We start from the raw sequence: 24,442 nt of genomic DNA on the forward strand, positions 1-24,442 counted from the left end.
AAAGGGCTCGGGGCTCCCAGCTGCTGTTACCACAGCCCCAGGCCCAGGCCCTTTAAATCCTGATTTAAAGCACCTGGGGATTTAAAGGCCCCGCCTCTTCTGGCAGAGACCACGCCTCTTCTGGTTGAGGCCCCGCCCCTCCTACGGACTCTGGAGTACCGGTAAATCCTTTAAGTCACTTGCACCCCTGGGTTGAGAGACCACGCCCTGGCCTCGGCTGGCAATGAGACCCAACCCCCGAGTCTGAGCTGGGAGGAGTCGTCTCACTCCGGAGAACGGGGAAGCAACTCACATGGGGTCGTGCTTGCCATGGTCAGCCACGGCATCTCCCACACGGATCTGGGCCCCCTCGAGTCTCTCCCCACAGCAGTCCTCCCTGTTCTTCACGATCACCGCAGAGACAGACTGACGACTGCCCAAGTCCACCCTCCACCACGGTTCTGTGTCAAGCTGGGTGTGGCTGCAGGAGCCTTGTAGCCACTTCCCATCGCGTTTTCCATCCACGGCCTTTCCAGCCACGGCTTTTCCTATCTCTTCATTGTCATATGTGGAGGTCTGAGTGGCCGGGCGCCCCAGCGCCAAGTTCTGAGCTGGAATCAGAGGGCGAGAAGAGGGGAGGTGGGACGTGCCCATCACTGGGGGGGCTCTAGATGCCCTTTATCCCACATGGAGCCAGAGCCGCTTCCCGGCAGTGACACAAACCAGCCACTGCATGAGAGCCAGGTTCATAGTGGGAGCCATGGCCCCCAGGGATGGGAGTGACAGCAGGTCTCTGCTGGGGTCTCACCCAGGCAGAACCGCTCTCAGCCTCTTTCGTCCCATACCCAGCTGGAGCTGCTCCCCAAGGCAGAGATGGGGCAGGATGTTCAGATGGAGCCTCCCCAGTCTGCCCCCTCCCCCCTCCGCCGCTGGAGCCCCTGCCCAGGCCAGCGGTGGGAAGGGAAGCGTCTCCCTGGGTTTCTACTGTCTCACGAGGCAGAGGTTGGGGCCGAAGGGAATGGGGTATAAAATAAAAGAGAACAACATTGTGCCAGCTCCTTACCCCCTGGTGGTGGGGTGCAGCCCTGAGACACCGCAGTCCCTGCAAGGATCCCGATCATCATCAACGGACACCAGAGGAACTCCATCCTTGCACTGTCAGCATAGGAGATCACATGACTGTTTTAATCAGAATAAACTACAGCCATAGCAAGGTTCAGATGAGCACCTCACACACTGGATGGTCCTCATTTTAGAGAGGGAAACTGAGGCACGGGGAAACAGCAACTTGTAGCAAGTAAGGGGCTGACCTATGACTAGAACCATGGTTCATTGAAGTCTATTTCCCTCCTCTGCCCACTAGACCATCTTACTGTGTTTATGACAATGTCTTCTGGTTAGTTTCCACTTGGTTTTGGGGGACAAAAGGTGGCTTTATCCAGTGAACCTGTCTCAGGGTGGCTAGATCCTTTAATATAGGTCCTTATCCATCAGTCAGTCAGGCTCTGTATGCCAGTCTAATTATGGCTTGGTCAGTTACAGCTCATCCAAAAATCATTAAAAGTTAGAGTTGAGAAATTTTATCAAATTATTCCTAGTTTCTCTGGAAATTCACCTGTTAGTAGAACCACAGGTACCCTAATTATGGTTGAGAGCACATATCGGTCATTCAGGTAAAGTATCTTACAGAGCTGTTGTAATGATCCAAAAAACAAACCTTAAAAACCAAAGAAATTCACAGCTACGGTTAAATCTAAAAAGATACAAACATGTTAAGGCGTGAAAATACACAGTTAAGGCACCCAGACAACTTTAACTCTACCCAGTAGTTGTCCCAGGAGGAAAAAAAATCTAATGTGCCTTTAACAAATCAGTTTAATGTTATCTGAGTTCCTCCCCACTAAAATGCCTTAATCATAAGGGTGTGGGGTTTGCATAGCGGCACAGCAGGGAAGAATTACGATGTCTGCTGACAAAGAACATTTCTGTAATAAAGAATAACAGGAAAAAGGTATAATAATCATATACTAGACTATTACAATGTAACCCAGACACAAGATTGCAGTGAGTTTTAACTGTATGGAAGTTTTGACAGGGCAAAGTTAAGGTTGTTTGGGTGACCTTAACGTATCTGGAGTTCTTTTAAGTTTAATCATAATTGTGAATTTCCTGATTTTATGATGATTGATTTTCAGATAATAGCATCATCCCTATAATGTGTTTTACCCTGCATTACTGATACGCTCTCTCAACTGCAACTCTAATGTAGTTTCTGGTTGGAATTTTCCTTATTTTTTTTTAAATAAAAAGTGTCGTCCATGATGTGACGAAGAGGGAATTGTCTGTAATATTTCTATGAATGAGATGCGTGGCAGTGACTTACTCAACTAGGGACTGTTACTCAATGGGCACAAAAGGGTTAAAAAGCTGCTGTAGGGGCAGAGCAGGAGACAGGCGGTGCTGGGTCACTAGTTGTCTGGGGTGGTGTGAATGGGTCATTAAGGGACTGGCTGAAACCGACCCAGATCAATGGAGGATCTGGAAAGACAATGGAAACCCCCAAGGACTGAACAGTTGACACCTATCCACCGGGCCCTCCAGCAGGTGGAACTTGCGAACTCAGCCTGAGTCTTCAGGAAGAGTACAATGGACCAGGAGGTGGCAGGCGGCTAGGATACGACTGGTCTTGGGAGAATCAGGAGCTCTCACCTGGGACTGAGACACAGAGGAACTGCACCTTAACTGCAGGATTGTCTGGCTATGTGGACTCTCTCCTCACGCCCTACGCTATCAGCACTCCCAGCTATCTTCGAGACACCACTGACTTCCTGAGGAAACTACAATCCATCAGTGATCTTCCAGAAAACACCATCCTGGCTACTATGGATGTGGAAGCCCTCTACACCAACATTCCACACAAAGATGGACTACAAGCCGTCAGGAACAGTATCCCCGATAATGTCACGGCAAACCTGGTGGCTGAATTTTGTGCCTCACTCACAACTATTTCACATTTGGGGACAATACATACCGTCAAGTCAGCAGCACTGCTATGGGTACCTGCATGGCCCCACACTATGCCAACATTTTTATGGCTGACTTAGAACAATGCTTCCTTAGCTCTCGTTCCCTAATGCCCTACTCTACTTGCGCTACATTGATGACATCTTCATTATCTGGACCCATGGAAAAGAAGCCCTCAAGGAATTCCACCATGATTTCAACGTTTTCCATCCCACCATCAACCTCAGCCTAGACCAATCCACACAAGTGGTCCATTTCCTAGACACTAACTGTTCTAATAAGCAATGGTCACATAAACACCACCCTATACCGGAAACCTACTGACCACTATACGCACCTACATGCCTCCAGCTTCCATCCAGGACATACCACAGACAGCCTCCCAACCTGAAGCAAATACTCACCAGCAATCGCACACCATACAACATAAATACTAACCCAGGAACCTATCCTTGCAACAAAGCCCAGTGCCAACTCTGTCCACATATCTATTGAAGTGACACCATCATAGGACCTAACCACATCAGCCACGCCATCAGGGGCTTGTTCACCTGCACGTCTACCAACGTGATATATGCCATCATGTGCCAGCAATGCCCCTCTGCCATGTACATTGGCCAAACCGGACAGTCTCTACGCAAAAGAATAAATGGACGCAAATCTAACATCAGGAATTATAACATTCAAAAACCAGTGGGAGAACACTTCAACCTCTCTAACCACTCAGTGAGAGGCTTGAAGGTGGGAATTTTGCAACAAAAAAACGTTAAAAACAGACTCTAAAGAGAGACTGCTGAACTCCAATTAATATGCAAATTAGATACAATTAACTTAGGTTTAAACAGAGACTGGGAATGGTTGGGTAATTACACTAATTGAATCTATTTCCCCATGTTAAGTTCTCCTCACACCTTCTATGTGTCATCTCAATTATCACTTCAAAGGTTTTTTTTTCTCCTGCTGATGATAGCTCATCTCAATTGATTGGACTCTTCCAGTTGGTCTGGGTGCTTCCACCTTTTCATGTTCTCTGTATGTATAAATATCTCCTGTCTGTGTGTTCCACTCTGTGCATCCGATGAAGTGGGCTGTAGCCCGCGAAAGCTCATGCTGAAATAAATTTGTTAGTCTCTAAGGTGCCACGAGTCCTCCTGTTCTTTTTGAGACAGAGAGAGGATCCCAGGATGGTTCCTTTAGCAGCATGGCTCAAGGGAGCCCTGACTTGGCCAGCAAGGCCTGTGTGTTCGCCATTGCTTCCCTCTGCTAAAGTAAGGACTTTCCAGTGGTATCATCCAGTTGACTAAGAAAGCCTGCTCTGTGCTGAAATGCTGCCTGGTGTCGCGGCAAGTACTTGCTGAGTTGCACTGATCCCTGGAGAGGGCAAAAGTCTCTGACCAGGAGTCTATCTCCGTTGGACTCGCGGGGCAGAGCTCACAGTGTGAAACAGAAGTGCTGGAGCCCAGAGGCTCCGTCTCAGAGGCACTGAGGTGTGTGGCCTACCCAGGGCCGTCCCTACCCATCCCTCTTTCCCATGGCCCCCATCCCTGCTCCACCCCAACCCCACCCCCATTCACCCCAACCCCTGCCCCCTCCTGTGCCCCAACCCCTGCACTGTGCCCCCTTCAGCCCAACCCCTGCCCCCTCCTGTGCCCCAGCCCCTGCACTGTGCCCCCTTCACCCCAATCCCTGCCCCCTCCTGCGCCCCTAACCCCTGCACTGTGCCCCCTTCACCCCAACCCCTGCCCCCTCCTGTGCCCCTAACCCCTGCACTGTGCCCCCTTCACCCCAACCCCTGCCCCCTCCTGTGCCCCTTCCCCTGCACTGTGCCCCCTTCACCCCAACCCCTGCCCCCTCCTGCGCCCCAACCCCTGCACTGTGCCCCCTTCACCCCAACCCCTGCCCCCTCCTGCGCCCCAACCCCTGCACTGTGCCCCCTTCACCCCAACCCCTGCCCCCTCCTGTGCCCCAACCCCTGCACTGTGCCCCCTTCACCCCAACCCCTGCCCCCTCCTGTGCCCCAACGCCTGCACTGTGCCCCCTTCACCCCAACCCCTGCCCCCTCCTGTGCCCCAACCCCTGCACTGTGCCCCCTTCACCCCAACCCCTGCCCCCTCCTGTGCCCCAACCCCTGCACTGTGCCCCCTCGTGTCACCCTAACCCCTGCCCCCTCCTGTGCCCCTAACCCCTGTACTGTGTGTTCCCCCGTCACCCCAACCCCTGCCCCCTCCTGTGCCCCTAAGCCCTGTAGTGTGTGTGCCCCCTTCACCCCAACCCCTGTCCCCTCCTGTGCCCCAACCCCTGCACTGTGCCCCTTCACCCCAACCCCTGCATCCCCCTCCTACATCCATGTGGGGAAACTGACCGGGATGCACAAAGCAGCTGGCATAGCTGCTCGCAAGGTGCAGGTGTCACTGTATGACCTGGTAGGATTGGAGCTATGCGAATGTCCCCATGAGCTTAAACTGTGGCTCCTGGACTGGGAGCCTAAGGATCTGCACAGCACAGGCCAGTTGGCAGATGAATCTGCGGACAGTGCGCCCGGTGGTGAGAACAAAACAAAGGGTGACTGGCCCAGGTTGGGGTCCCCAAGGAGGGCACATAGGGGGCACCATGAAGTGGGATTCAAATAAATGCTAACCAGGGGTGATGGTCGATGTGGGTAGACCACCTCCAAGGGAGCCCCAAAACCTAAGCTGTAGTATCTGTAACTGGACGGGGCACAAGTGGGTTTACTGCCCGAGGCTGGATGAAATGGGGTTTAAACGGACCATCGAAGGGTTAGCTCGGTGAACACCCAGCCGGAGGAAAGCGGTCACACAGCCAGCTTCTCGCCTTGTCTTCTGACTGGCTTGAGCGCTGGCCAAAGATGTGAGAGTTGACTCACGATCCCTCCTAGACAACGGGGGTTAACCTGTCCGAAAATCCTGCCTGGTCCTTGTGCATCTACATCACTGAGAGAAATTCCCTTGGGCAGACGCCCAATCACCATTGCAGTCCCACTGCCACCCTCGTTTGAGGACTCAGCTGGAGCCTGGCTCTGTTGCTGGCTCATGGCACTGGGGTGAATTGCACCCTCACTGAATTGCTAGCTCAGTGCACGTCCTCTGGGAAGGGTTTACATTAGGAGGCTCATGTCCTCGCTTGGCTGAAAGGAAAGGCAGGTACAAAGCTACTGACCAGCTGGGGAAAAGGGGAAGAGGGACTCTCCAGCTCACCTGGGCAGCTCAGTCACCGATTTTGTGAGATAGCCAGAAACTTCAGTTCGCTTCCAGGTGCTTCAACAGCTACAGCCTTGTTCCCTGATATTGCCACAGTCTGTGACCAACTGAGCTTGGGAAGTGAAGTCCAGCTGCTTTTATTCAGCTCCCGATGGGTGGTTCAGCGACTGGTTAGTACTTTACAAGCTGACATGGACCAATGAGGATGTGACCTGTGCTTCTAATGAAGAGTCAAGTTTGCCTAATTTGAATACAAGCTGTCCCCCCTCTGTATGTAACCCTTCTGCCTTGTGGTTAACAGTACAATAAGGCCCAGGTTCAAATATATCTAATGCCTTGTATACCTTGCCAAACTAAATCCAGCTGATTCCCCAGAAACCTGGGTAAACTAAACACGTCCCCTTTGACAAACAACTTAATCTGCCTAATCCCCCGGACACCCAAGAATACTGAATGTGACCTTTGGGTTGGCTAGAGTTTACTTCATTGCAGGGCCGGCTCTAGGTTTTTTACCGCCCCAAGGAAAAAAAAATTTGGGTGCCCCCCCACTCCAGCCCTGGGCTCCCCCCACCCCGCACTCTCCTGCTGCCCCAGCCCTGGGCTCCCCCCACCCCGCACTCTCCTGCTGCCCCAGCCCTGGGCTCCCCCCACCCCGCACTCTCCTGCTGCCCCAGCCCTGGGCTCCCCCCACACCCACACCCCCTGCCGCCCCAGCACTGGGCTCCCTCCTTTCCCCCCACCATTGCCCTCCCCCACTCCCCCTGCTGCCCCAGCCCTGGGCTCTCCCCCCCCACCTGCACCCTCCTTCTACCCCAGCCCTGGGTCACTGGTAACGCTCCCAGGGCAGGTCATTCAGCAGGAATTTTGGATGTGCACAGAACACAGACAGGATTGGTTCCCATATGGTTACAGAACTGCAGTAAAGTGGAACAATTTTCAGCTTGTGTGACTGGAGGATATCTGGATGCATATTAGAAGACTGTCCTCCATAAATGAGGGAAAGTTGAGGTGCCTTTATTATTCTTTTGTTCCAGTCTTTGTTTCTATGGGGAATTTGCCAATGCAATATCACTGTCTTCCTTTTAAACAAATAAAACTGAAAAAAAAAGGGGGGGAGGGGCAATAGCTGTTGAAAATAGCTATTCCAGTTCTAAAAACCACTGGGAAGCATTTCTTGCTTCTTCATTTCTTAGCCTACTTTTGTACAGCAAGTTACAGTGGATCAGTATATTTGATTTGGGAGAAATGAAGTAACAGCTGCCCAAACTGAGCTTGAGCACTCCTGAATGTTGAGGTGTTCAAATCCGGAAGGCAGGCGCTAGATTCCCTTTCTGAATATTAGCTAAATCTGGAAAGGAAAAGTCAATTTCTGCTTCCATGGCTCAGAAGTGGAAATCCTCCTATGTGCCTGGTACTGCATCTAAAGCTGCCCAGGTCCAGTAGAGCCTCCCCTCCCTTACTTATCATTTTAAATTCTAGTGGGATCCACGTACCTCCCTTGCTAGGCTTCAGCTAGAGAGGGGCACTGTCCATTTAGCCCATCCAATTCCTTCTTCGGGGGCTGCAAGGTGAGGTCACACCAGTATCCCTAAGCCAGTCTGGGGATGTCGTCTGAAGGGAATATCTGGGCCAAAGCCTTCTACTCCTTGGGCACACTTGTTCCCCATTTGCAGTGCCACCCCTTTCACTCGCAGCATGGCTCAGCTACTTCGGGACTTTGGGTGATTTTTTGGGGTGTTGGACTTAAGCCCTGAGGGGAAAAGGACGCTGCCAAACTTACTTGGGGGTAGGTCTTTGCTCATGGTTTATGTTATGAATCCTGTTTCTGGTGTTTCCCCAACATAATGCTGCATTGTTTCCCTCCTTTATTAGAAGGATTTTGCTACACTCAGACTCTGTGCTTGCGAGAGGGGAAGTATTGCCTCCTAGAGGCGCCCGGGGGGGGGGGTGGTAATTGCCCCAGGTCATTGGGTGGGGGCTCAAGCCAGTTTTGTATGGTGTTATTGGAGGGAAGGGATAGCTCAGTGGTTTGAGCACTAGCCTGCTAAACCCAGCATTGTGAGCTCAATCCTTGAGGTGGCCACTTAGGGAACTAGGGCAAAATCAGTACTTGGCCCTGCTAGTGAAGGCAGGGGGCTGGACTTAATGACCCTTCAGGGTCCCTTCCAGTTCTAGGAGATTGGTATACCTCCATTAATTAAATTTAAAACTGAACCCAGCCCTTGTTGCTGCCAACTCAGATGGGCAAAAGGGTTATACCTAACTTTAAATTTCTGTGTGGCTTAGTGTTGTGGCATGACACACTGTTTGAAATAAATGTTGTAAGCAAGAGACTCCAAGGTGTTGACCTTGATATATCTGGAGCAATGGAACAACTGGACAAAGCAAAGTGATATCTGCAGCCTTACCGGTCAGATGAGGGATTTCAAAACAGTCTGAAGAGTGCACAGAAGTTGGCATAGGAACTTCACACTGAAGCTATTTTTTCACCCATTCAAGAATACAAGAGTCACCGAAGAAGAAGACATTTTGATTATGAGGCAGGGGATAATCCCATAAGAGACCTCAAACAACAATTCAAAGTTGAATTCTTTAACCAGGTGCTAGATAGTGCAATACAGCCAGTGGAAGAACGTTTCATGCAGCTGAAGGAACACAGCAGTATATTTGGAGTATATACTCCTCACTATACCTGAAGAAGACCTACACCAGCCATGCAGGGCACTAGAGACAGTGTTGACACCTGATGACATGCGCGATATTGATGCGAGTGATTTAGGTGATGAACTGAAAGCCCTTTCAAGATACATTTCAGCTGGATCTACCCCAAAGGCTGTTCTGGAATAGATGTGCACAAATAAGATGACCACCCTCTTTCCAAATGCTTTTGTTGCTCTAACACTTCCTGTAACAGTTGCCAGTGGAGAACGCAGCTTTTCCGAGCGCAAGTTAATAAAAACAAATCTACGCTCCACAGTGACACAGGAGAGGCTGGTCGGCCTTGCAACCATCTCAATGGAGCATGAGCTGGCCCAGACTGTGGACCTTCAGCAGGAAGCAGTTCAAATCTTTGCAACCAAGAAGGCCCGGAAAGCACCACTTTGATTGTGCAAACAGATAAAAATGCCAATGTTTACTATGCAGACTAGAAAAGTTATATTTGCTGTTCAGGCGTTTGAAAGTTAAGTGCTACTTAAAATTTTTGAACAAGACATTTTAAGTTGTTAGTTCTCCTTTACTGGGGTAGGTAGCAGAGCAGGGCCATGAGAGGAACAGAACAGGAAGAAGGCAGAATTGAGACCTTTCAAAGTTTTGGCCCAAGCGAGGGGGCATGGGGGCATCATTTGAGCTCCCTGCCTCAGGTGCCAAATTGTTGTGGGCCGGCCCTGCTCCCAGCGGAGAGTGGGGAGCCAGAAGCCTAGGTGCAGCCGGGCTCCCTGTGAGGAACAATAGGGAGCACGGAGCTCCAGGGGTATCTGGGCTTCTGGTAGGCAGCAGGGAGCCCGGGTGGCAGTGGGGAGCCACGGGGAGTTGGGCTCCCTGTGAGAAGCAGGGAGCCCGGGCGGCAGCCCAGCTGAGAGCAGGGAGCCGGGAGCAGCCAGGGCTGCCCGGGGGGGCAAGTGGGGCAATTTGCCCCGGGCACTGCAGGGGCCCCCACGAGAATACAGGATTCTATAGTATTGCAACTTTTTTTTATGGAAGGGGCCCCCAAAATTGCTTTGCCCCAGGCCCCCTGAATCCTCTGGGCAGCCCTGGGAGCAGCAGGGCTCTAGCTGGAGCCCTCCACCCACCTCCGGGTGACAGGGTGGGGCTCTCAGCAGGGAGCCCACCAGCCTTTCCTCTCAATTTCACGGCTCTAGCAGGGAATCTGCGAAAATTGACAAGAATGGCAAATAGAGCTGAACCTCCCCCAGGGACCATAGTGTAACTAAATGTAACGTCCTTGTGGGAGGGAAAATACCAAAGAAGCCCACTGCAGTAGCATTTAACTTCAGAAAGGGGAACCACACAGGAGGAAACTAGTTAAACGAAAACTAAAAGAAAGTCACAAAAGAGAAATCTCTGCAAGCTGTATGAAAACCGTTTAAGAACACCATAATAAAGGCTCAAATTAAATGTATACCCCCAAGTTTAAAAACATAGTAAGAGAACCAAAAATGTACCACCATGGCTGAACAACAAAGTAAAAGAAGCAGTTAGAGGCAAAAAGGCACCCTTTAAAAATCAGAAGGTAAATCTTGCTGGAAAAAATAGAAAGGAGCCTAAACTCTGGCAAATCAGATGTAAACTATGATTAAGCAGACCAAAAAAGAATTTGAAGAGCAACCAGCAAAAGACACAAAAGCTAACAAATTCAACAGTAATAAGTGGGGGAGGTTTAGGTTGGACATTAGGAAAAACTTTTTCACTAGTAGGGTGGTGAAGAACTGGAATGGGTTACCTAGGGAGGTGGTGGAATCTCCTTCCTTAGAGGTTTTTAAGGTCAGGCTTGACAAAGCCCTGGCTGGGATGATTTAGTTGGGTTTGGTCCTGCTTTGAGCAGGGGGTTGGACTAGATACCTCCTGAGGTCCCTTCCAACCCTGAGATTCTATGATTCTAAGTCACCAGGACCAGGCTGTATTACCCAAGAGTCCTGAAAAAACTCAGATATGAAATTGCACAACTACTAACTGTGATATGTAACCTATCGCTTAAATCAGCCTCTGTACCAGATGACTGGAGGATAGCTAATGTGACGCCAATTTTTAAAAAAAGGCTCCGGAGGTGATCCTGGCAATTACAGGCTGCTAAGCCTAACTTCAGTAGGCAAACTGGTTGAAACTATATTAATGATCAGAATTATCAAACACAAACACAATATGCCATTTCTGCCAAGGTCTAAACAATGACATAAAGCAGGCCTGCACAACTCGTAAAGCGGCGAGGGCCACATTACTCCAGAGAAAACAGCCGCGGGCCGAAACCTCCCGGCCCCGCAGAAACACCCCGCCCCAGAGCCGTCCAGCCCTGCAGAAACAAACCCTCCTTCCCCAGCACCGCCCCACCAAAACAGCTGTGGGCCAAAAAGGAAGGTTGGGGGTGGGGAGGTGATACTTTATTTTAAATCAACCGGGGGCTCCCAGCTGAAGAGGTGGCTGGGAGCCCTCAGGGTCAAATTAAAGGGCTCAGGGCTCCAGCAGCTGGGGGAACCCGGCAGGGCCGGCTCTAGGTTTTTTGCTGCCCCAAGCAAAAAAAAATGTGGCTGCCCCCCGTCCCAGCCCTGGGCTCCGCCTGTATCCCCCTGCTGCCCCAATCCTGGGCTCCCCCCCACCAGTGCCTCCCCCCCCCCCACCTCCTGCCTCCCCAGCCCTGGGTCACTGGTAACGCTCCCAGAGCAGGTCATTCAGCAGGAATTTTGGATGTGCACAGAACACAGACAGGGTTGGTTCCCATATGGTTACAGAACCAGGGCCGCCCAGAGGGGGGGGGCAAGAGGGGCAATTTGCCCCAGGCCCCGAGCCCCACAGGGGCCCCCACCAGAGTTTTTCGGGGCCCCTGGAGCGGGGTCCCTCACTCGCTCTGGGGTGCCCGGCAAACTCTTGTGCGGGGCCGGGCGCAGGAGCTTCTGCCACTCCCGGTCTTCGCCGGCGGGGGGTCCTTCCGCTCCGGGGCGGAAGGACCCCCCGCTGGCGAATTACCACCGAAGACGGAGCGGGACCCGCCGCCGAAGTTCAGCCCGGTCTTCGGCGGTAATTCGGCGGCGGGGGGCCCTTCCCTTCCTGGACCTGCCGCCGAAGTGCCCCGAAGACCCGCGGCGGGGCCAGGGCCGGCTCCAGAGCCCAGCGGGGCAAGCACCCGCCTGGGGCGGCCCTTTCCCGGGGGGGGGTGGCAGGCTGGGCCGGCGGACCTGCCGCAGTCATGACTGCGGAGGGGACCCTCGGCCGGCGGCTCCAGTGGACCTCCCGCAGGCATGACTGCGGACGGTTCGCTGGTCCCGCAGCTTGGCTGGACCTCACGCAGGCATGCCTGCGGCAGCTCAACTGGAGCCGCCGGACCAGCCAACCGCCCGCAGCTGTGGGAGGTCCAGCCGAGCTGCGCGACCAGCGGACCCTCCGCAGTCATGCCCGCGGGAGGTCCGCTGCTCCCGCGGCTCGGGGGCGCCTCCCGGGCATGGCTGCTTGGGGCGGCCAAATTTGTAGAGCCGCCCCTGGGCGGGGCCCCCCTCTGCCGAATTACCACCGAAGACCGGGCTGCGCTTCGGCGGCGGGTCCCGCTTCGGTGGTAATTCGGCAGCGGGGGGGTCCCCGCCGCGGGTCTTTGGGGCACTTCGGCGGCGGGTCCCGGAACGGAAGGACCCCCCGCCGCCGAAGACCCTGGGCCCCCGGAATCCTCTGGGTGGCCCTGTACAGAGCTGCAGTAAAGTGGAACAGTTTTCAGCTTGTGTGATTGGAGGATATCTGGATGCATATTATAAGACTGTCCTCCATAAATGAGGAAAAGTTGAGGTGCCTTTATTATTCTTTTGTTCCAGTCTTTGTTTCTATGGGGAATTTGCCAATGCAATATCACTGTCTTCCTTTTAAACAAACAAAAAGGCAATGGCTGTTGAAAATAGCAGTTCCAGTGCTAATAAGCATTTCTTGCTCAATTTTATCCTGCTTTTTCTACAGCAAGTTACAGTGGATCAGTATATTTGATCTGGGAGAAATGAAGTAACAGCTGCCCAAACTGAGCTTGAGCACTCCTGAATTTTGAGGTGTTCAAGTCTGGAAGGCAGGTGCTGGGGGGGGGGCTGTGGGCTCCGCGGGGGAGCATGGCAGCAATGTGTCTGGAGCTGCACGGAGCCAGACACGCTGGTCTGAGTGGAACAGTAAGGGGGCTGGGGGTTGGAGAAGGGGTAGGGGATTCCAGGGGGCAGTCAAGGGACAGGGAGCAGGGGGGGGTTGGATGGGGCAGAGGTTCAGGGGGGCAGTCAGGGGACAGGCAGCAGTAGGACAGGCATGGGAGTCCCAGGGGTTTATCAGGGGACAGGTAGGGGGTGGGGTCCTGAGGGAAAGTTGGGGGGGTCTCAGGAGGGGGCAGTTGGGGACAAGGAGAAGGGAGGCTTAGATAGGGGCTGGGGTCCCAAGGGGCAGTTGGGGCAGGGGTCTTGGGAGGGGGCAATCGGGGGACCAGGAGCAGCAACATTTAGATAGGGGGTGGGGGTCCTGGGGGGCAGTTGGGGCAGGGGTCCGGGGAGGGGGCAAACAGCAGCCGCGTGCCGGGATTCAAACGGCTCTGGGCTGCTGGCAACCGCAGGGATCCCTGAGCCCTTTAAATCCCAGCCGCGGCTGGGAATCTCTGTGGGCAGCCCAGAGCCCTTTGACTCCCCGCGGCTGGGATTTAAAGGGCTCAGGGCTCCCCGCGGTTGCCGGCAGCCCAGAGCCCTCTGACTCCCGGCCCCGGCTGAGATTTAAAGGGCTCTGGGCTCCCCGCGGCTGCCGGCAGCCCAGGGCCCTCTGACTCCCGGCCGCGGCTGGGATTCAAAGGGCTCTGGGGTGCCCGCAGAGCGCCGTGTGCGGGGGATTTAGAATCCCCTCGCGGGCCACACAGTGAGGCTCCGTGGGCAGGCCTGCTTTATGGGGTTGTTCCCATCTCAGAGTCCAGAAAACACCTTAGAACATCCCAGATGGTGCTAAACTGCTTTGGCACCAGTTCTGACCTGAGAATTAGAGGTGGATGATTAATTTATCCTACTAATAGTAAATTCACTGAAACATGCATGTTGTGGTGAGCCAGAACTAGTCAGAAATTTGATGCAAATTCACCAAATAGGTTTTTTTGGGGGCGGGGGGGGGAAGAAGTTGGGACTGAGGCACCATTTACAAAATGAATGGAGGAGCAGATGGCCCCAGCACCTCTCTTTAGGCCAGTGGTTAGGGCACACACCTCAGATGTGGGAGACCCCGGTTCAATTCCCCTCTCTGCCTGACGTGGAGAAGGGATTTGCACTTGGGTCTCCCACATTGCAGAATCCCCTAGCTCCTGAGGTTTGGGATATTCTGAGGTGGGGTATCCTCAGTGTCTCCTGTTGAAACTGTTCCACTGTGAATAAATGGTCATTGGAGTAAGGACATGAAATTACGTCTTCCACCCAGTGGCGGCTTACCATGGTGGCCCAATGGGGCCTGTGCCAAGGGGCCCAGGCCAGTTGGGAGGCCCCGCAGGAGCACTGGCAGTCTGGCCCCATACCCTGCTCCTCTCTTTCCCGAGGCCCTAGCCCGGCCAGACCAGAAGACGGATGGAGCCTGTGTAGAGTGAGAGCATATTCCTGCTGGTGAGTTCCCCCTCCATCCCCACGGGGAGCCAGCGCCAGCCACTTGCCCAAATCCCCTTCTCCCCACGCAGAGCTGGCCCAAGCCCTGCCGCTCGCTCCAATCCCGAGCCCCTTTTGTCAAGATTGGGCATTTGTACTGTTTGCTCTTGCCAACTGCTGATCAGTTGACAAGCAAATGGGACACATGCCCAGTTCTGACAAAAAAGTTGGGATGTGCGGGGCTGAAACAGGATTGTTACTTTTTCTGACCCCCTCGCCCCGGGAGCCGGGGCCAGAGTTGGGAGTGGAAGACGGGGGTCACGGTCGAGGGCTGGGAGTGAGGCCATGGCCGGGAGCGGGGCTGGAGGGACAGTTGGGGTATGGCCAGGAGCAGAGCCAGGGCTGGGGGCAGAGCAGGGCAGTGCTGCCTCCCCACCCCCCAGAATGGCTGACCCAGGCCCTACTGCACCCCCCCAAATGTTCCTGTGTCCCCCACTGGGTGCACCCCACAGTTTGGGGACCCCTGTCCTAGGCTGTGGTAAAAGCCACCCAGGAAGCCCAGGCAGCTGTGGGGAGCCATGTCCCTCCACCTGCCCTGGACGGGGGACCAGGGTGCCCAGGAGCAGTTCCTGCCCACCAGGGTGCACCGCCCCAGGCAGATGGAGGGTCCAGGGCTCCCTGGGGAAGCTCTTAACACGGCCCTGGCTCCCAGCCAGCTAGCAGGGCCTGGGGGGAAGTGGAAGAGCAGGAGGCGATGCCCCATGGTGGCGGGGGAGGGTTGGGAGGAGGCCAATGTTCTTTGTGCCCAGGGTCCCAATAAATCTTAATCCACCTCTGCTTCCACCACCCACGTGAGCGCCCTCACCACCAGGCCAGAGCGTCTCTCTCTAGCACATACACTGTGAGCTCAACACCCGCCCTCGCCAGCTTTCTGAGAATGGGGGTGGTGCCGAGTTGTATCCTCACAGGCTCTTTCTGGAAGTTTTGCCCTGACAGCAGCTATTTCAAAGTGCTCTACAATCCGAGTCCACTTTACAACTATGTTCAAGGGCAAGAGCATTAATGAAATAAGAGGAGGATGAAAGGCTCCAGGAAGCAGCAGCTTTAGGGTAATAGGAGCAGGACTCCTGCTACTCCCCCATTTCCTGAACAATGGCACTAAGTGTGATCAAAGGCAGCAAAGGCAACTGCATTATGGCATCAGGAAAGGCGCCCTAGGGACTCACATAAAGGCCAGGAACTGACCCCTCTCAAACCCCCGTTGTTCCTTGACAAGAGGGGTCTGACAAACGACCGACGCTAGAAACAGTGGAGTCAGCCGGCCCTTTAAAACCAGCACTAGTTTGTGAGCTATTGGCATGGTGGGGCATCGCTCAGAGAGAGACGGGTTACAGTTGTGGGGGCAGGGACCTTAACTTTGTATTTCACGGTTTAAGTTTAGCCATTCTTCGTGTTCTGGAAGTGCACCCGGCAGCACCGGGCAAACGTGACTGTGCGTGAACAAACATCGCGGGGAGTAAAAATATACACGGCCACAACCTGTGCTCCGAGTCAGGCTGCAGCAGAGCCAGGGCCCAGGTAGTTTTCTTTTTGTAACCCTCCCGCTAACTATGATACTGTAACTATTCTAATAGGGGAGAAAACGCCCCCTAGCAATGCGTCAGGCGTTCCCTGGACACACTTGGTCACGTGCTTCTCCTCTGAATCCTGAGACAGCACCCAGGGCCTGAGGAGCTGGGAGACTGACCTGCCTGCTGGCTCGGGACTGTACTACGCAGACACAGGGCTCTGCAACAGCAGCGCGGCTGAGCCCGAGCTGAGCACTCTGCAATGTGGCTGGGGGCAGCTTGCACCAGTCTAACCATTAACAAGAACATCAAACCCTGGAGCTGGGACGAGACGGACAAGAGCCTTGTAACGGCTTGGCCCTGGTAACCGACAGCCCCGCTCCTCCCTTCCCAGGGCTCCAGCACAGGGCCCAGCCTGGACACCGACTCTCTCAGCGGGGGCAGGCCTGAGTGTGGTGCAGGGCAGGAGAAGGAGACACATTCAATAAACAAACGTTTTAATTTCAGATCCTAGAGGCTGGAGTGTGAGCGCAGGAGCCCTGGCTCGGCACAGACGGGACCTGGCTCCCTAAGGCAGCTCTGGTGAAAGCCAGGAGTGTAGGCCATACCGGGGGTGGGAGAGGAGAAGATCTTACTTAGACGTTGGTTACAGCTGCGGAGACACTCATAGGGAAAGGCTGAGCCCCTGCAATTCCTGAGGGCTCCAGCAGGAGGTGCAGGCGCTCAGGGTCTTAGCATTTGGCCCTGCGATGTTTCATTTTCACAGGCATTTTTGGGCTCCTCCAATGTCCACCAGGAGTGCAAATTAATACGCCTGCTCGAGGGCTCTGCAAGTCCAGCCAGGGAGATTCTCAGCCGTCCATCCCTTAAGCCTGGCCCACGGCCCACCCACAGTGAATCCCTGGAGAGGCCGGGCATGTCTCCTTAGCTCCCGCCAGGAGGCATATTCAGGACGTAGAGCACAGAGGTGAAGGAGAGGAAGAGGAAGCAGCAGAAGCTGGATGCAAAGCCCAGCCAGTCCACGATGCTCCCGACAAAGGTGCTGAATGCCAGCTTGCCCAGCACTTCCAGGGTGGCCAGGAAACTGTAATGAGTGGCCTGCAAAGGGCAGACGCACCAGCATGAGGGGTGACAAACACAGAGAGACCCACATACGCTGTCAAACAGAGAGACCCAGGCAGCCCAAACAGTGCCTAAACCCTGCCCAGCCGAGGGCTGCAGGAAAGGGTCCCAACTGTCATTCCCTTCAGCAGGTTAGAGCCAAGCTTCATCTCCAAGGCTGCAGGGTGGTCTGTGACTTTGGGCAACTCAGCTCCCTTTTCTGTGCCTGAGTTCCCCATCTGCCCAGTGCACATAATGCTTCCCTCGGGCAGCAGTCACGTCTGGGAGGGCCATACAGAGACCCAGATCTCAGGGCTCTTCACTAATACGGAGGAGTGAACCGTCTCAGCAGCCCGCTGACACTGGGGGATACTACATTAACATCCCCAGTTTGCAGACAGGGAGGCAGATGGCTGAAGTGCCCATTGATTCTAGTCCCCCTTGGGCCGCATTTCCAGAGGTACCTGTATGCTGCCATCCGCCCTCTGCGTGCACTGCATCATGGTGCTGAAAGCCAGGGTGGTGATCAGCCCTCCAATGAAGTGCTGGACACAGATACTCAGGATCGCAGCCCCTACGCATACAGCAGGACATGGCAACAAGGGAGTCATGCGGGTGATAAGTTCAGGGCTGGAGAGAGGCATGGCCCAAGAGCAGCTTCTCCAAAGTTCTGCTCCCAGTTCTGTCGCTGACACTCACTGGGGCCATGTGCAAGTCACTGGACCTCTCAGAAAGAGCTGGGCAGAAAACAGGGGTCCCCCCAACATGAAAACTTCTGTGAAAAAACTAAATTATTTTCATCTAAATTTCATAGAAAAGTTCGATTTTCTGGTAAAATATTTTAGCCCCAAACTAAAATATTTCCATTTGGAAATGCTATCAAAATGCCACCTGGGAGATGTAGTTCGATATGGAAGCCCAGCCTATAGAGGAGAATGGGAGTGTGAGGCACCTGAACTACATCTCCCAACTCATGCTCCAAAACGTCTGTTAGTCTATAAGGTGCCACAAGACTCTTTGCTGCTTTTACAGATCCAGACTAACACGGCTACCCTTCTGATACATCTCCCAAGATGCACCATGGTCTTCCCTCTTGGAGGGAGGACAGGGTGCATCACGAGAGTCCCTGGACATGCTGCATCATGGAGGATATAGTTCAGCCATGAAGTGGATCCAAACTGAAATGTTCTGGTGAGTTTGGTTTGACTAATTCAAAATTTTCCATGGAAATCAGAAACCTGTTGCCCAAATTATTCTATAGTTGAAAACCCAGTTTTCCCTCAAAACACAGTTCTGAGGGAAAATTTCTGACTAGCCCTGCACTGCCTCTCTGTCCTCTTTCCCTTCACCCCTTATCAACGAGGAGCCCTCTTCCGTTCAGCGGGGGGTGCTCACCTTTGAAGAGAGACACTCCATCATCGTAGATGAAGACCAAAAAGGTCTGCAAGTTCAGGCTGCAGAAGCGGAGCAGTAACAGAGCCTTCAGCAGAGACAATGGCCACCTGGAAAGAAGTCACAAACCCAATGCAGAAATGGTTAAGGAAGCGAGTGCGGCAGGACACTGCAAGCAGAACAGAAGGGGAAGGGTTGTGTTTGATTCCTCCCCATTTGATTGAGAGGAAGAATCATGAATCGGACACAGCTGGGCCCAAGAGCAATCAAAACAGCACCAGGCATCTCATGCCCACCCCTACCACACACGCCTCTCCCACCCCACCTACAAACCAGTCCCTTTCGCCCCATACAAGAAGGGAGGTGTCAGAGCCCCGTTCTACACTTAACCTCTGCTTGGACATCAGCTGGCCACCCAGCGAGGAACCTGTGATGGAGAAGACCATGGCTATCACCCCGTTCCAGAAGCCAAGTTGCTGGGTGGAGAATCCATGGTCCAGCAGGAAGAGTGGGAACATGGTGGTGGCACCTTGCTCACCTGCAAGGGGAAAGGACACAATCAGGTGAGCCACAGCCGAGTCCATGCTCTATCAAACTCTTCCCTGCATGCAGGCGTGTCCAACAACACAACAGGGAGCTTTAATGGCTCTGCTCAATCCCTAACCCAGCCCTGGCAGGTGACCCTGTCTAGATTTACAGCTGTTACATCCAATAGCTCCTTTCCACCAGCAGCCCTCCTGAGTGCTCCACTCGAAACACTTCTTTCCTGAGAGGAACCCCACCACCTCCACCCCACCGGGCAGGCACTCACCAAGCTTGTAGAGGAGGACAAAGCCAGCGGTCCAAAGGGTGCCCGGCACATGGAAAAGCTCCTGGAGAATTCTCCAAGGGTTGAAGGTTCTTGCCCGGGGCTGGCCATCCTGGGAAGGCCGTCCCAGTGTGAGCTGCAGTACCGGAGCGCTCCACACATACAGTATGGCCAGAAGATAAATGATGGCCAGAAGTAAGAAGAGAACCCCCCAGCCCAACAGGTGCATCAAGGTCAGAAGGCCTCCTCCCGCCAACACAGAACCCAGTTTGTAAGCCACCACTTGGATAGTGTTGCCGTACCCGATCTCGTCCTGCCCCAGGAGCCGAACGGCTACTCCGTCCACCGCGATGTCCTGGACAGAAGCAAAGAAGTTCATGAGCAGCAGCATGAGAGCAACGGGCAGGAAGTTGGTCTCTGGTGACATAGTGGCACATGCTAGGCAGGCCAGCACTAGTCCAGACATGCTGAGCACCAGCCAGGTCTGCTTGGTGTGGTACTGATCCACTAAAGGAGCCCACAGCATCTTGAGGACCCAGGGCAGGTAGAGCATTTTGGCCAAGCTGATCTTGGTGAAGGAGAGGCCCACGCTGCGGAGATAGATGGGCAGCAGGCCGGACTGTAGCCCATATGGCATCCCTTGGACGAAGTACAGGCACCCCAGTAGCACATACTTAGAGTTCATCCTTCAGCCCCAGGCCGAGGGGCTCACACAGGACAAGATCTGGGGGAGATTCGCTGGGCTGTGGGGAACACAAACAGACAGACGTTACATCGGGCTCGGCGAGGGGAGAGGCCAAGGCGAGTGAACCAGCACAGCAGGGGTTAAGGCATGGGCCTTGGCCTCGGCTTGGGAATTCAGGGCGCATGTACGAGGAGCAGGATCGGGGGCACCAGCTTGGCTGCACTGGACCAGGCCCTGGAGTCACCTGATGCAACGGCAACAGGTACCATGATACCTGTCACCTAATGCCATGGTAACAGAGACACCATGTAGCCACTGCTGCCACAGTGACAGCCACACCCCAGCGCTGCCACGGTAACACCCTCAATGCAACAGCTAGTGCCTGATGCCATGGTAACAGAGACACCATGTAGCCACTGCTGCCACAGTGACAGCCACACCCCAGCGCTGCCACAGTAACACCCCCAATGCAACAGCTAGGGCCTGATACCATGGTGACAGGCAGCTACAGCTCAGCGCTGCCACGGCAACGCCCCCCAATGCCACTGCTAGGGCCTGATACCATGGTGACAGCCACAGCTCAGCGCTGCCATAGCAACGCCCCCCAATGCCACTGCTAGGGCTTGATACCATGGCGACAGTCACCATGGCGACAGGACCACCTACTGTGACAGCCAAAACGACAGACCCTCCAGCCCAGACCCCCCCAGTGGGCGGGGCTCACCCCCCGCTGCCGCTCCGGGGCGGGGCTGCGAGGGTTGGCGGCACCGGGGGTTGGGGGAACTCGGGGGTCTACAGCAGCGCCTGGGTCCTCCACAGCCACAGAGAACGCGGAAGTGCCGGCTAGAGGGGCCGCCTTTCCCGCCGCGACCCAGCCACGCCCACTGTCTGGGGAGCGACGGCGCGCTATTGGCTGGTCCGGGGCTGCGCAGAGGGTCCCGTCTGGGCTGCTGCTCGTTGGGCTCGGGTGGGGCCCTTCTAGCACGCCGCTCGCTCTTCTCTATGGCTGCGGAGGACCGACCTTGCAGTTGCCATGCTGGGCTGGCTGGTACTGACCCCGGCCCCACAGGCCCCTTCCGAGGGGGCGGGGCCCAGAGGCTGCCTGGGGCCCCAGCTCTGCTCCACTCCAGCATGTGCCCAGGCCACGTCCCTGTGCCGGGGGGGCACGACCTGAACCCCCCCTCGCCCTCCCCATGCTGCCCTGCCCCTCCTCATCTCCTAGAGCGGCCCCACCGCTGCCCTGCCCCACACAGGGCCCGTGGCCCCCACCCCCAGGAGCCCCTCTGCCCCCCCCTCCAGCCCCAGATCCCCAAGCCCCTGCGCACGCCACCCCCAGTGCCACAGCCCCCAACAGCTCGGAGCTCAGGGCCTGCCTGCGCCATGTCTCACCTTCATCAGCACTAACCAGCCACGTCACCCCCCCCCCACACACACACACGCTGGCACCAGCCCCTGCTACGGCGTGCCGGTGAACCCTCCACCAGCCCCACCTCACCCCTGGACAGACACCGTCTAGTTACATAGTCCTTACCCATTTTAGCAAAGGTCAAGGGTGGGGGAGGGCAACTGTGGTACCCCACCCTGCTGCCCAGTGCCCATCGCCCCCAGGCCTAAACACATACACCCATGCTATTTCACATAGGCCTCCCCCCTGAATGGAGACTGCTTTCCATCACTGACCCTTCCCCGGCACCTCTCCAGGCTGCTGCGATAAAGACATTCTGTGCCCTGCCCCATCTCTCTGACCCCAGCTGCCTTTTCTGTAGCCGCTGCCCGTGCTGGTGTGGGGGGGCCAGCAATGTCAGCTACAGGCTGCAGAGAAGTGCTGGAGGTGCGCCTTTGGTGGGGGTGGGTGTGGAGGGGGTGTCAGCAGAGGAGCTAAGGGTTGAATGGCCCCCCGTGAGGTCCCTCTCACCTCCAGAAGTTGGAGCCCTCCCAGGCAGGGAAGCTTGACCTCCCAACATCCAGCCTGTGCCTGTCTGCAAGAGGCCTGCAGGCTTTCAATTAGCCAACTTTCAGTGGCATGAAAATCCAGTTACAGCCATTGGCATGCGTTAAGCATGGCCCTGTACAGAGTGCACTCGATACACAGAGCGGGGTCAGTTGGGAGATACGAAAGGTTCATTGGGGCAGTTCTGAAAGCAGTTCTACACACGTACTTACTAAGCTACCAGACCAGCTGCAAACTTAGTGGCTTTATAAAACTCCTCTGTTGTTGTTTTTTTTTTTTTAAAATAGATTCCAAGGCTAGTGGGGACCAAATAAGCACCTGACCTCCTGTATAACACAGGCCAGAGAACTGCCAGCTGGTACCTCGCCTGGATTTGGGAGCTTCTCCCCCACACATACCCAAGCATCCCGACCTCTCCTTATACCAAGGTGCAGAGTAGCATAACCCAATCTGTCCTACTTGAAAACAATGGCCGGCTGTGGAGGTTGGCTTTTGGGTTTAGTTTATGCAGATAAAAACCAAAGGGTGGGATATGCAAAGGCATCCAGCAGAATTAGGGCTCCTCCCTCTCCCAGGTGCCTTTGAAGAGATCATTCCACATGCCCAAATCCCTCACCCTGCAGTGCCCCACCACCCCCAGCAGCTCCCAGGGAGACAGGCAGAGTCTTGGAACTCTGCTCACACGGCCGGAAGGGAAGGGCTGAAGTCACAGGCACTTTATAAAGTCACTGTTTATTAGTGTGAATATAAAACCCAAACATGGTCCCAGATGGAAGAGGGGAAACAAAGATTCCAGATGGTCAGTGGAAATAGAACAGCACTGAGAAGACACTCCGAAGGCATTGGAACGGACGCTGAGCAACAGACAATCGTTAGCGAGGGGAAACACTGCAACAGTCAAAGCTCGGACGTAAATACAGACACGAACATCTGTTACTTTTTACACACGTTATGGCACGTTGGGAGGGGCATTCCACCTCCCCTGCACCATCTAAACGTATGGACAGCATCCCACCCCCTCCTGAACTGGCCAAACGGTGCCACCTCCCACGATGGTTATTGAATATCCCGTGGGAACGGAACATGTCTATTCACAGCCCATGTCTGAGAAAAGTCCGGCTGTACCCAGTCCCCCTTCCCCCTGTACCGGGGGTGAGAGGCAGGGCTGGGGCAGGAAACGTGTTCAGATGATGTACAATTTTGCAAAATGAGTAGAACACCATAGTGGAGTTAGCCCTGAAAAGTGGGAAGACAAGACAAGCCCCCAGCACCCAGGGCTGGTGACTCGCCTCCCTGAGCCAGAGAAGTGCGTTTGCTTGGGGCAGCTCTAGGGGACTGAACCTTAAAAGGGACATTTATATACAGTCAACTGGATAATCGCCCAAAGCCTCTTCCTCCCAGCCACCGTCAGGCTCTAACCGTTCTCTCGCCCAGCCTCCTTCGGGCACAGCCCACGGCGTATCCTCTCCACTTCTGAAAAGCAGGTACCTCGCCTGGTGGGATCTGCAGAGGAGTCCCCAGCGCAAGTGGGTGCCCTGGTTCCCAGCACCGGGTTAACTGGGACTAGAATCACGACACAGCCATTAGATCAAGGTCCCTCGTGGGAGCTCGTGGGATCTGCAGTGAGGTGAATGGAACACAGGAGCAGCGGCATACGGAGCCATGGCCTGCAGGGCTCCCTGGCTTTGCTCTGGTGGCTGTTGTGCCGTTCCATTGCCCTGCTGGTCAGTGTCTGATGTTCCGTGGATCACACCCCAGCCCTCGCAGACTCATTTGCATCGGATAATCTCTTCGGTGGCCAGGCGCATGATTCTATTGAAGTCAAAGTGGATGTATTTCCTCCAGAACCTGCGGTCTCGTCCATAGACCTGAGCGGGGTAACATGGGCTCCCTGTTTGGAGAAAGAAAAAGGCCCAGTCAGCTGCTGAGCCCATCACCCGCCTCTCACTCAGTGGCAGTGCCGAATTCTGAACAGAACAGTGGCCAAAGCTTTCACACAAGCGACCTAGACATTAACAGCAGCTGAGCATACGTGGCTTAGGCCTAGGCATTCAGAGGCCGGATTCCCTGCTCCAGCACATCAGGGTCACCTGTGGAATTACACCTGTGTCAGACAGGCCCACAGAGCTCTAGGAGGCTGTAACCTTGTTCACACAATGACAATGTCCCTAGACGGGTCATCTAAGGGGACTGGACCCAGGTCATCTGCATCTAAAAGCATGGGCCTCTGTCGAGCTAAAAGCCAGTGTCTATTAGTTCAAAGGCAGTAGCAGATTCCTAAACCTGTATGTGGTAAGGCTACTAGAGGGAGACAGAGCCAAGCTGTAACATGGGGTCCTGTGCAGGAGGAGGGAGTTATGATGATTATAAAAAGTAGTCGACATGCCCCTCAGTTCACCTGTTTGATATTATCCTGCTGGGCAGCAAGGAGTTAAATCAG

The 24,442-nt window shown here is 54.6% G+C and overlaps 3 protein-coding genes across 4 annotated transcripts in view; all 3 read right to left on the reverse strand.

Moving 5' to 3' along the window:
- The window catches only part of LOC123365225, a 111,526-nt gene extending 105,200 nt beyond the window's left edge, over positions 1-6,326 (reverse strand). Inside the window, exons 1-3 of the mRNA XM_045007931.1 lie at positions 6,219-6,326; positions 1,043-1,134; positions 293-590 (exon numbers count right to left, since the gene is read on the reverse strand). Coding sequence (XP_044863866.1) covers positions 293-590; positions 1,043-1,127 — 383 coding nt within the window. The 5' untranslated portion in view covers positions 1,128-1,134; positions 6,219-6,326. The remainder of the gene's footprint in view (positions 1-292; positions 591-1,042; positions 1,135-6,218) is intronic.
- Positions 6,327-16,545: 10,219 nt separating this feature from the next.
- On the reverse strand, positions 16,546-20,946 carry MFSD3 (major facilitator superfamily domain containing 3). 2 transcript variants are annotated; one of them, XM_045006407.1, is made up of 6 exons: positions 20,718-20,946; positions 19,370-20,109; positions 18,949-19,096; positions 18,562-18,668; positions 17,631-17,740; positions 16,546-17,163 (listed from the first exon to the last, which is right to left on the reverse strand). In XM_045006407.1, exons 2-6 carry the CDS (start codon positions 20,049-20,051, stop codon positions 16,990-16,992), a joined length of 1,221 nt encoding a protein of 406 aa, XP_044862342.1. In that variant the 5' UTR covers positions 20,052-20,109; positions 20,718-20,946; the 3' UTR covers positions 16,546-16,989. The 2 variants fall into 2 exon arrangements, with proteins under 2 accessions (XP_044862342.1, XP_044862341.1); XM_045006406.1 differs by having other exon boundaries at positions 20,776-20,945.
- A 1,769-nt stretch (positions 20,947-22,715) lies between these two features.
- Positions 22,716-24,442, reverse strand: part of RECQL4 (RecQ like helicase 4) — a 45,849-nt gene continuing 44,122 nt past the window's right edge. The window contains 1 exon segment of the mRNA XM_045006385.1: positions 22,716-23,893. Coding sequence (XP_044862320.1) covers positions 23,772-23,893 — 122 coding nt within the window. The 3' untranslated portion in view covers positions 22,716-23,771.

The sequence above is a fragment of the Mauremys mutica genome, chromosome 2 (genome assembly GCF_020497125.1).
Source record: "Mauremys mutica isolate MM-2020 ecotype Southern chromosome 2, ASM2049712v1, whole genome shotgun sequence".
NCBI lineage: Eukaryota > Metazoa > Chordata > Testudines > Geoemydidae > Mauremys > Mauremys mutica.

Excerpts from the sequence above, each read along its gene's own strand:
- MFSD3 (XM_045006407.1), bottom strand. The coding sequence starts at position 20,051 with ATGAACTCTAAGTATGTGCTACTGGGGTGCCTGTACTTCGTCCAAGGG. Across the intron at positions 18,669-18,948 it reads CAGCTGATGTCCAAGCAGAG|GTGGCCATTGTCTCTGCTGA; the intron begins GTTAAGTGTAGA and ends ACTTCTTTCCAG. Across the intron at positions 17,164-17,630 it reads GGGCGGATGGCAGCATACAG|GCCACTCATTACAGTTTCCT; the intron begins GTACCTCTGGAA and ends TGCCCTTTGCAG.